Source organism: Henckelia pumila, chromosome 4 (genome assembly GCF_033568475.1).
Source record: "Henckelia pumila isolate YLH828 chromosome 4, ASM3356847v2, whole genome shotgun sequence".
NCBI lineage: Eukaryota > Viridiplantae > Streptophyta > Magnoliopsida > Lamiales > Gesneriaceae > Henckelia > Henckelia pumila.
The window spans coordinates 11,632,219-11,644,308 of NC_133123.1; the positions used below are offsets into that span (position 1 = coordinate 11,632,219).

Sequence of the window (12,090 nt, forward strand, 5' to 3'; positions counted from 1 at the left end):
TAATTAGCATAAGTTTAGACCGTAATTAATTAAGTAGCGTTGTACCATATCACCACATAATGGAGTCATCTAGTACGTGCGGCCATAGGCGAGCAAAACCGCCGCCATGCAGCCAAAAGTCACAAAATGCATTTAAATATACGACTCTTATTTCACTTTAATTGGATGCTGTCATTCGCGTGCTATGTATTTGAGAACTATATGTACATAGAGTACATTTTTCTTTAAAAAATAATTATGGACAATTAAATTTCGGCGAGTTTATAAAATATTGATCAAAGTCGGATACTCAAATGTGTAAAATGTGGCCAAGTCGATCTGTTACAAAAATGTAATAAGCGGAATCATACAATTAATTTGACTCAAAAACGACTCTTACAGTTGACAACATTAATGTATACGAAGTGACAATTTATAATTATTCAAACGCAAAACAATTATTATAAAATAAAACAAAACAAAACAATAAATAAATATTTTTAAAGACCCGAAGTGAATGGCACCCCAGTATCAGGTAACCAATTCTTCCCGTCAATGAAACTTCCAGCAGTAAATTGAGATGCAACGGCCGCGCTAGTAATCACATGGTAACCCTCCCATTCGACCCGGTTCGCGGTCGACGAACCGGGACCCATATTCGCGTACTCGCCGTAGTACAAAGTCTCCAAAGCGAAGTTGCCGTTCCACGGAAACCAACCGGCCGGGGCGATGAGACTATCCAAGAAAGTCTCCATGAACACAGTCCGAGAGTATCGCTGCCAGGGACGACCCAAATACGTCTGCACGGAGCTTTGCACCGGTTTAAGGTCCGAAGCAGCGGTGACCCGACAACTTTGGATGGATATCCCGGTGTTTTGGTTCGGATCACTCCGACCCTGAGCCGTTATGGTGTTTATCCCGTTTGGGGGATATCTTGGGAATAAGTAGCAATTTTGGAATACAACGGCGGAGTTGCCGAATATGAAGTCCACTGTGCCATATATGTTGCATTCCTTGAAAAATTGTCGCTCGGAGTGGACATAGAGCGTGTCTTGGTACCCCTCGAAACTGCATTCGTAGAATACCGAGAGGTCGGCTCCGGACCGGAGGGCCACCGCCTGGTGGTTGCTGGCTCCGGCGGTGTTTCTGAAGGTGATTCCTCGGGAGATGAATCCATCACCGATAACAGCTGCATGCAAAAAATATGATCTATTTTGAAATTTTTTTACTGATAAATTCTTTTCCATAAAAATGGTCTCACTCCATTTATAAAGTACTAACTAAGATTAATAAAAATATGTTTCTCAACTATATATTTCATTATTTTAAAATAATAATTAATTAGTATTAATCCCTCTTACAATTTAACAAAGTTAGACACAACTTGATTTATTGGATGAGGCATGATAATGAATTATAATATGTTGTTAATAAATTGGAATATATATTGATAGTTTTGAGCTCCTCCAAATATACGTAACCAAAAACAGATTAATGCATGATTTAGTTATTTGTAAAAAAAAACGTGCATGACTAATTTCTATACGGATTTCGAAAACTTAACACTTGCCTCTCGAGTGATTATGTATGATATTGAAGCATTACCCATATTTCTTGATGACCATATGAATTACACTTCCAGAAATAATATATACATATCTGTCACCTGCGCGCATATATATATTCTAATATCGATCACTCACCGAAGGTGGCGGAGTTGAAAGTGGTGGTCCCTCCTCCGACACTCCTACTTCCGGTGATGACTGTCTGTCCGATCCCATCCCCATACAACATAATATTCTGCAAACCACTTCCAACATTCACATTTTCTTTGTAAGTACCCTGCTTCACATATATCACGTACCTTCCACTTCCAGACCGCTGACCCGCCGCAGAAATCGCCTCACTCACCGTCGTGTACTGGCCAGAACCATCTTGAGCAACCACCACATTTGCCTGAGGGTTCGAGGCCTCCATCAACTTTCGGTCACCGTGCCTCACCCAAGTCGGGAAGCCTTTTTTATAATAACTCATATGCTGATGATCGAACTCTCCGCCGACATCATTCAAGGCTAGCGTGTTGCTAAGAAACATGCTGACATTGTTCGAGATCAACGGGAGAACAAAATCCGTGACACCAAGCTCAACGAAGCCGGTTCGGCACGTGTCGAGATTGGTGAGAGCCGTGCTGAGCCATGTTTGCACATCATCGGACGACCTGCGGTGCTTGACGTTTGGATCGATGGTCTGGTTGAGCTTACGGACGGTGCCATGGTATAACTCCACGCAATCGGCCCAAGCAGCCTTTTCTCGCTTGTTGCGGCATTTTGGACCGAGGGATCGCAGGTTGTCGCGCGCAGCCACGCAGCGGTCCAGGGCGAGTTCTTTGGACAGCTTGAAGAAGTCGGATTTGGACTTGATGGCTTTGTTAGGGTACTTGTGTGAGAAGAGGTCTTCGCAGGGTTGTGGGTATGGAGTTTGGCTGCACCAATATTTGATTGTGGAATTAGAGGACATTGAAATGGCTTGTTTGAAGAATGAAAACGCTAGAAAAATGGTGATGAGGGTTTTTGGTGCCATATATTGTTAGCTATTTACTTTATTAGTAATTTGTTGCAAGTTTTTGTTATGTGATATGGTTGGTTTATATAGGGATACAAAGAACTAGCTTGAAGCAAGTGGCATGCATTTGTAGAGATATTGTGCATGTCAGCGTGTGATAGGACCACACACTCATACACCTCTGGAGAGCATGACAGTGGATAACGATAGTGAAGATATTATATACCTGGTCTTCAAAGAAAATAAAATTATTTCAATTGGTATTGTAACTAATTTATTAGAAACGTAATTTTTTCGGACACGGATCCCCTGCTGTGATCCCACAGCAGGGGATGCTGTGGGAGTGAAACGGTTTCGTTTTACTCCCACAGCCCCACTTTCAACTTTTTGCTTTTTTTTTTCTTTTTTTTTTTAAATATTTTTTTGCATATATATATAAGTAATAAACTATATTTTTTTTAAAGAAGTAAATAATAAATTTATTTATCAAATAGTATTTTTTCCACCTATTAAAATGAAGATGTATAAATTATAACAAGAAAAAATAATTTTAAAAAATGTACAATATAAAAAAGAGGAATATATATATATATATATATATATATATATATATATATAAAAGAAAATAAGAAGAATTATAATATAAAAATTGTTAAAAAAAATTTAAAAAAATGTTGCTATTGGGCAGTGGGAGTAAAATTAACTAATCCCTTATGTGTGCATGAAAACAAAAACCCTCTACAAACTAAGTAAAAATATAAAAAAATTAAATACGTAAAAAATCAAGAAATTCGAGCTTTATATATTCGAGCATTTCCCTTTCCTATTGTAAATATTTTTTAAAAAAAATTGAATGGAAGAAAAGAAACGAAAAATGGTTAAGTTGAAGAGGGAAAGAAGAAAAACAAAGTATAAATGAAATATAAAAAAATGTTTTGCTTCCACAACAAAAGAGAAATTAAAAAGCCCACAAAAATAAAAAAACAAGAAATTCAAACAATAGAAAAATAAAAGAATTTAAAAAAAGAATATATACTCATTTATTTAATGTTAAAATCATTAATTTAATTTTTTAATGATAATTATTAATTTAAATTAAATGAATTAAACTATATACAGTATTTCATATAAAATAAATTTAACAAGAATTTAATATATATATATATATATATATAATTATTTAAAAATTTTACCCTTTAATTAACAAAAAATTTGAACAAGAATAAAATCATTTTTGTAACATTTAAATTTAACAAGAATTTTACATTACTTGTATTCTAATTTTATTAAATGTATTCGATCCATTATCCTTGTTATATATCGATTAAGTTGACAAAACTTATTTATTCCCTACAAGGCCTAAACCAACGGATTTGGATCCCCTACTGTGGGCATCCCCACAGTAGGGGATGCTGTGAGCGTTTACCCCCACAATCCAATTTTTTTTTTTTTTTTACTTTTTTAATATATTTTAAAATCTTCTTTTTGTTCCTTCATGTTTTTGGATTTTGTTTCATATTTCTTCTGTATCAAAATATTATTTCTTGATCATTTATATGTTCACTTTTTTTCTAATTGTTTTGATTGTCGAATATTTTATTTTGTATTTAAATTTTAACGATATATATTTAAGAAAAATTTTGACATGTAAAAAATTTAAAATCAGCCATATAAAGTAAAAAGATTTTGTCACAATCTTTATTTTTATTATATGTAAGCACTACTTGATCATTCTAAATATTCTTTTTTAGATGTGAACATTTGGTTACTTTGGTTAAAACACGAATCGAATTAACCGAAATTGGTTTAACTGGCTTTTTTTTATTAATAAAACTTAATTTAATTTCTTTTAAAATCTACGTAACCGAACCGAATTAAACTCGGTTAGTTCGGTCGATAACCGCATTAACTAATTTAGTTTTTTAAACTATTTTTAAAATAAAAAAATAAAAAATTGAATAAGGGATTTTATGATAATAAAACACATTATGCTTGAAAAAATTAAAAATAAGAAAAAGATTAAAAATATAAATATTAAAAAATACCATATAAAAAATCAAAATATAATTAATTATTTATAATTATGAAATCGAAATTTTTTTATGGAAACAAAAAATCGAGCCAAATTATTCGAATATTTTTTTGACAAAACTCATAAAATTCGGAAAAATGATACGGAGACATTATTAAATGATAAAAAGTATTATTATCAATATAATAATATTTAATATTAAAATCACTAATTTAACTTTTTTTCGATTAACGATTAATCTAAATTATATGAATTATACTATATATTATTTTATATAAAATAAATTTTACAAAAAAATTAATATATTGGTCGGAAAAGAAAAGAAGAATAATGACGAATTGTTAGAAGGAAAAAAAAAAAGAAATAAATTTAAACCTAAAAACGTTTTGCTAAATTTAAAAAACCCACATTAATAAATCCCATAAAAGCTTACCACCAATAGTGGATTTCAATTGAGATCTCAATTGATAACTTGCCATAATTATGGCACAGTACCCCCTACTGTGGGGATGCTCACAGTAAGGGATCCAAATCCTAAACCAACACATGCCCAAAATAACTGCCACAGCACCAAATGCTGTGGAAATTTTTTCTGCATCTTCAAATCTCTCGATCTAATGCATTTCATGTAAGCTTTTAAGCTACACTCTATAATATATATATATATATATATATATATATAGGGTTGTACGACCATCAAAATTCAGAGTTTATAAATTTGCTTTCTTTATCTTCATTTTATTTCATTGAGAGGGAAAAAAATTATTCCATGTGAGTGCATAACATATATATTGAATATATATACACATGGAGACCCATTTTTTTAAAAAAAATTATGATAAATAGTTACGTCAAGTAATTAAATTGTATTTTGTGACCAAACACAAAATTAAAGATTTAATTTATGTTCCAAACTGACAAGAGTTTCTTTGGTTGTAGATTAATTATTTTTGGAAAGAAATTAACTTGTTCATTTTTTTGGTTTATTACTTATATATAATAAGTAATACTTTTGGCATAAATTATAATATTTTTTAATGGATAATCCATATATATATAAGTAATAAACTAACTTGAAAAGTTAATGGACCATAACGAAAAAATGGACAAGTTAATGAGACGGTCTCATCCGTGAGACGGGTCAACCCTATCCATATTTATAATAATAAGTAATACTTTTGGCATAAATTGTAATACTTTTTAATGGATAACCCATACAAGAGATCCGTTTCATAAAAATGACCCTTGAGACCGTCTCATATGAGTTTTTGCCTTATAAAAAAAATGGAAAAATGTCTTTTTTTGTCCATTAACTTGTCCATTTTTTCGTTATGGTCCATTAACTTTTCAAATTTTGGCTTTGATGCACTAACTTTTAGTTTTCGGGTATTCTGGTCCAACGGCTGATGTGGCACCGGAAAATACTGATGTGACACCGAAAAATGATGACGTGACACCGTAAAATGATGACGTGTCTAGCTATCACGTCAGCAATTAAACCAAAATCACTGAAAATTAAAAGTTAGTGTGTAGCGACCCAATCTGGATTCACTATTAATCAGAGAATTAGAGCATAATTAAGCATGACACTAATCAAAATACACTGCGAAAAGTTTAAATAAATGCTGATCGACAGAATACAACCAGTTAAATAACTCCAATAATACAACCCAATCGAATATACAAATTCATAACAGCTACTCACTGATGTCTTTCAGGTCTCCGACTACTCCAAGTCTTTGGGCGCACTAGCTGCCCCTGCCCCTGCCCCTGCCCCGTCGAATGGGGTGTCTAAACATACAGAAAATACTGGACGTGAGCGACTACGTTCAATGCGAAAGCAATGATATATAAACATATATGCAGCATGTAAATGGATTTAAAACTCTGGTAAAACAGTCTGCTCAGGGGCGCCATTGAATATAAAGTACCGTGCTGGATAGCTAGTCCGTGGGATACTCGTATATTCCCCTATCATCGTAGCGTCAATCCCCACCGTCACGGCGTCTCCCGGTGATAGACAAAACCGTGGGGGCTGAGTGTAGTGACCCTTACCGAGATCACTTACTAATCAGAAATTTAAGCATGAAATTAACTTAATTAAAACAGTAATCCAGAATAAACCGCGGAAGCAATAAACATTATACAATCTCAACGAAAGGAATATGTAAATATCCGAATAATTATACAACCAAATCGAACAGTGTATAATCCCAACTATATCAAAATAAATCCCTAGGCGAAATCCCAGCTGGCCATCCACTGCCTAATCCCTCCTGGATCCACCCGCCTGATCCAAACGCAAACCTGCCCCATGGAATAGGGCGTCCAGATATACAAAGTACGAGACATGAGCATAAAACACTTAGCACAAGAGTATGAGCATGTTGTATCATATAAATGTATGAATGCAAGTGTACCGCCTACTGAAACTAGAGGCGAAAGATCATATTAACAAAGACAGACTAGGTCCTGGTATGTAGCACGTTGTGCCATCACCTCAGGAGGTGGCTCCCATACCAAAATACCAGTGGATATTTCGGACCCAATCGATGGAAGTCCATCCACTAACAGGATAGGGTAAAACCATACTACAGGATATCTCAAAGATATATTTGTATAAGCTCAATATGCAAAATGTGTGCATCATAAAATCATGTTATATAAATCATGCAGTCACATAATACATGCATACTCAGTCAGGATATCTCGAACAGTACTTTCGTACCTCAACTACTAGGCAAGCTCTACCAGCTCTAGGTCCACGCCTATAATCCGCACTACACTGCGAAATGATACTATTATCATTATATTGCTCCAAAAGCCTTAACTAAGCTATCGCATATCCCTAAATATTTTTAGGAAGCAAAAGCTATACATGCGTCCGTCGTCAGCCCGTTGCTGTCGATTGCCTCAAAACTAGGCCACAGCTCCGCTACGACGCCTGGATCGCTATGTCACTTCCGGATTTCCCAAAGAAAGCCTAGATCTTCCTAGATCTAAGCTAGAAGACTAAGGAATTGAGAGAAGAGAGATGATTGGTGCGTCTGAAAATGAATCTCGGTACCTCTATTTATATACGAAGTTCGGACCGTTCGAACCGGCTTCGGAGCGCCCGAACATGATCGGACCGTCCGATCTAGAATCGGGTCATCCGATGTCCCATCCGTACGTCAGCCATGACGTCACTTTGCTGACATAATCAATGACGTAATATTTGATCACGTTCAGACCGTCCGAACCTGCCGACAGAGCATTCGAACCTGTTCGGAGCCTCCGATCCTGGCTTTGGATCGTCCGATCTCGTTCGGAGCCTTCGATCCTTCCCTTTGGAGCGTTCGAACCTAGGATTCTTAATTGCGATTATTTTCTTAATAACTTTATTTGGTTACGGGCTACTACACTGAGCCTCCCCAATACACTCGACTCACCTCTCACGAGATGCAGTCTGGTATAAAATCATGCATGTGATAAATCAGTAAAACATGGTATAAACAAAGCACACACTACAAGAAAATTGGCAATACACATCACTCAAAAGACAACGGTTTTATAGAAAACCGTTGTCTTTTGGCCTTTAACAACGGTTTTTAGAAAAACCGTTGTTAATGGGCGTTTTTTTAAAATTTACGACAACGATTTAATAAAAACCGATGTTGTTTTGGGTCTACGACAACGGTTTTTAAAAATCGTTGTCTATGAGCGTTTTTTTAAAAAAATTAGACAACAGTTATTCTAAACTGTTGTCTTTGTGTGTTGTTGATCAAGCTTTGGATTATTTTTATTAAAAAAAAAGTTAAAAGATTAAAAAAAAAATCATAAAAGATGTCGTGAACTTTTCCCCCACAAATGTTTACAAGTACTAATTGGGGATCGGGAAAACTCTCGCTCCCATGGCGCCTAGACCTAAATCCATCGCGCATCATCTTCAGCTCCCCCGGTCGATTCTAAGTTTCTGCCCTTTTTCTTGAATCGATTCTCAGCCAGCTTCCTCTTTTCCTAAATCGATCGATTATCTCTTGTTGAGATTGATTATAAGTTTCTGCCCTTTTTCTTGAATCGATTCTCATCCAGCTTTCTCTTTACCTAAATCGATCGATTATCTCTTAGCTTTTCCCCTTTCGCTGCTCGTACGTTTATAAACATTGATCGATTATCTATTAGCTTATTCTCTCCGATCCGACGGCGGCAGAAGGAAGCGGTGTGGATGCTCGGGAGCTTCGCGATGTGGTGGCTTTTCCCCCTTTATGTGTATACTTATGTATCTTTTATGCTTTTCACTTCATTATTTTGAATTCATCACAGTTTTACGGCTATTGTTTCTTTTGTCAGTGTTGTCCTTGCAATTTTTTCTTTTTGCAGCTTTTATAACTTTGTTGTTTCTTATTTCTTTGTTCACACATGAATATCCGTTGTGGGCACTGGTTTTATTAATCTCATATTCTTTGTGTTTGTTGTCTTTATTGGTATATCCATATCATATTACATGCTTTACTTGCATTTGATACGTTGAATTGACAAGTTAAATGGTATCACATATATTACTTGTTTATGAATTTTAATCTGGAATTCTGAACCAGATCAATCATGGTAATGTGAATACTGAGTGGTCTTTGATTAAATTATATTTTAGTTGATTCACATGTTAAAATAGATTAAGAATGACAAATTGGGAGTGTACTTTGATGTAATTATATTTTTGGAAAATATATTGTGTGTTCATACCACCCACCATGTCTTCATGGATACGGTGTACTACTGCATATCTTTTTTAATATGGTTGATTTGTTTGCTTTTTTAATACCCCGTCACATTTTCCATGTCTTCATGGATATGGAAAACCTGTAATTAGTTGAATGATCCTCCGCCAAAGACGAAGCGGGAAAGGGGACGGAGATAACATGGCCTCAACATAGATAATAATTGGTGGGTTTCTTCTTGCTAGTTTAGTTCTTCTACTACGCTGAGTCTTTGGGGAAATGAGAGAAATTTATGGTAAAATTTGTTGAATAATTTAGGACCCATTTTTCTTTGCATGTATCTGTTTTTTGTCTCTATCGGCACCGATAGATAAGAATAATAATCAACTGGGAATGAGTCACGACACTCGTGTGGATAGAATTCTATTTTGAATTAGATATTACCATTTTTCGAGACACGGATTTAATAAACAAATAGAAAGAGAAATTAACAAAATAATATGGATGTATATTCCATTTTCGGTGAGTAAATGTGCTTACTGTGTATCAATTATGGATTCATTTTCTTGTAATAGCATCTCTTTATAGAGTTTGACTTCTTGTTCCTTTATATATTACAGAAACAGAGAGTGCGTTGAAGTTTGGGTTGTTTTTCTTGTTTTACTTGGTGAGTTTCTTATATGAGTTGTCATGGATTTTTGTATCTGCAAACTGATCACAATCCTTCATTGCATATCCTTACAGCTTAACATTGGCTTTTGTATATTTGTGGCACTTGCGCCTCCTATTGTTTTCAAAGGTAAATCCCTGGTGTAATTCTTCCTTGAAATTTTTTCATTTCATGATTTTCGCCTGCGAATCCTTGTTCACTTAATTTTGCATTATTTCATTTGAATTCGTGTTGTATTATCCTCGAAGCTTTTCGAATGATGTTTAGTCTGATCACGGATGATGGTTTTTACAAAGTATCATGCCAGCTATAGATATCATAGGCGATCATGTTATAGACGGGGTGAGTTTTTAATCCCCACTGAGCTGTGATGATGAGCAAGTAGTTTAACATATATGTAGCAGATTAAGTTTATGACTTTATTGATGCAAAAGAGATTCCTCCACTTTCTTCTGTAGCAGTAATTTGATAACAAAATAATCAATTTCACAGGTTTTCTACTTCATTGGGTTCGGTCTAAGCCTTTGGGTTATCCAGGTCTGACATGTTTTATCTGTTGCTTTTCTAGATATTCATTCCATTTTGTGCAGTTCGTGAAGTTCTTGTAATAATGTTTCCATTGTTTATACAATAAGTGACATGGTTTTTCTTTTGATAGATATCCAACCATGATATTAAGGAAGGGGATCATTGTATTGAAAATTCATAGGCGCATTCTCGAATCTCTACATGGGATACTCCCCACAAGGTGAACTTCAAAGAACTAGATACGTGTTTCTCGATGGAGAGTGATACCAACATCAGACAAGCTGAAGGTTATAGCAAGGAACTTGATAATGTAAGAATTATGATATACAGATGTTCTTAAACAAACCTGCAAATGTGCCTCCGAGAGAGCTATTATATTTAGTTTATGATTGATCACAACTAAAAATACATGTGGTTTCTGAAAAATCATGTCTTGAGTTGAAATGGTTAATAAAAATAGCTATTGCCTGTTGTTACCCTGACTTAGTAGGAATTTATGTATTTAACGACACATATTTGGAATCCCCTTTTCTCTGCTTCAGAACATTTTTTAGTTACCACTAATGTTCCTTTACTCTATAAAAAATTTGAAATAAAAAAATAAAAGAACACATGTACAAGACTACTGAAAATTAAAGACATGTGGAGGCAAATTGATATCTTTTCTCTCAAATAAGTAGATACATGTTTCTTTCGGAACAATAATTCTCTAAATGTCTTTTGGCCATTCAGTTTGCTATTCTCTTGGTCGTAATTTATTGTTCCTGAACATATGATTCTTCATTTGTATGGATTTATATTTAATTAATATATATTATATCATGAAGGTCAATAATTTCCCACCTCTGCGGCTCCACCATGATCAACTCAGTGCCGTTTCCATGTCTCTAAAAAAATTAGGAAGGTGGTAAGTTCTATATATTCCATAATACTTTGTTTAGTTATTCTCGCTGCCCCCGTATGTTTGAAGTAACACGATGCCATCTATTTGATGATTTGACTGGAATTTTGCATATTAAATCTGTTTCTATTTTCCTTGATAATGATTTTGTATATTAAATCTGTTTCTGTTTTCCTTCATAATGATATTGCAATTGCATATTAAATCTGGAATTTCTCACCTCTGCGGCTCCATGCATTTGGCCTACTTCGTTCTGACGATTCTTTCATATTCCCATTTTATAAAATCATTTCTAAAGTTTATCTCATTTGCGTCTACATCATTATCTCTATGGTATTTTCATTGCTTATAAACGGTATTTTCATCAGCTTATTCTTAATGATTTTGATTTTCTTCTACTTGTTTTTATTTCGTTAGCAGTAAATTGAGTTAAATGAGAAGTCGTTCGTGGTTGATTTGAAGAAGAGGATTAAAGAAGGCTTTCTTGTTCTCTATCTGATTCCATGTTTATTATATATAGCTCTATATTCTAGTGTGCATAGAATATGATTCAAATTTTAATTTTTAAATTTTGAGTCATTTGTTATACTAAATTATTTTATAATAAATTTTATTTTCAATTTCATGTAATTTATAATATTGGAGAACCGTATATTAATTTTTTTTTTATTTTATAGTTGAAAAAAGACAAGGGTGGAAAAACATTGTTTATTACATG

General features: G+C 34.2%; 1 protein-coding gene across 1 annotated transcript; it reads right to left on the reverse strand.

Annotated features, from left to right (window-relative positions):
• Positions 1–420: 420 nt before the first annotated feature.
• Positions 421–2,564, reverse strand: LOC140864783 (pectinesterase 2-like). Its single transcript, XM_073269139.1, has 2 exons — positions 1,683–2,564; positions 421–1,168 (listed from the first exon to the last, which is right to left on the reverse strand). Exons 1-2 carry the CDS (start codon positions 2,557–2,559, stop codon positions 480–482), a joined length of 1,566 nt encoding a protein of 521 aa, XP_073125240.1. The 5' UTR covers positions 2,560–2,564; the 3' UTR covers positions 421–479.
• Between the last annotated feature and the right edge of the window lie 9,526 nt (positions 2,565–12,090).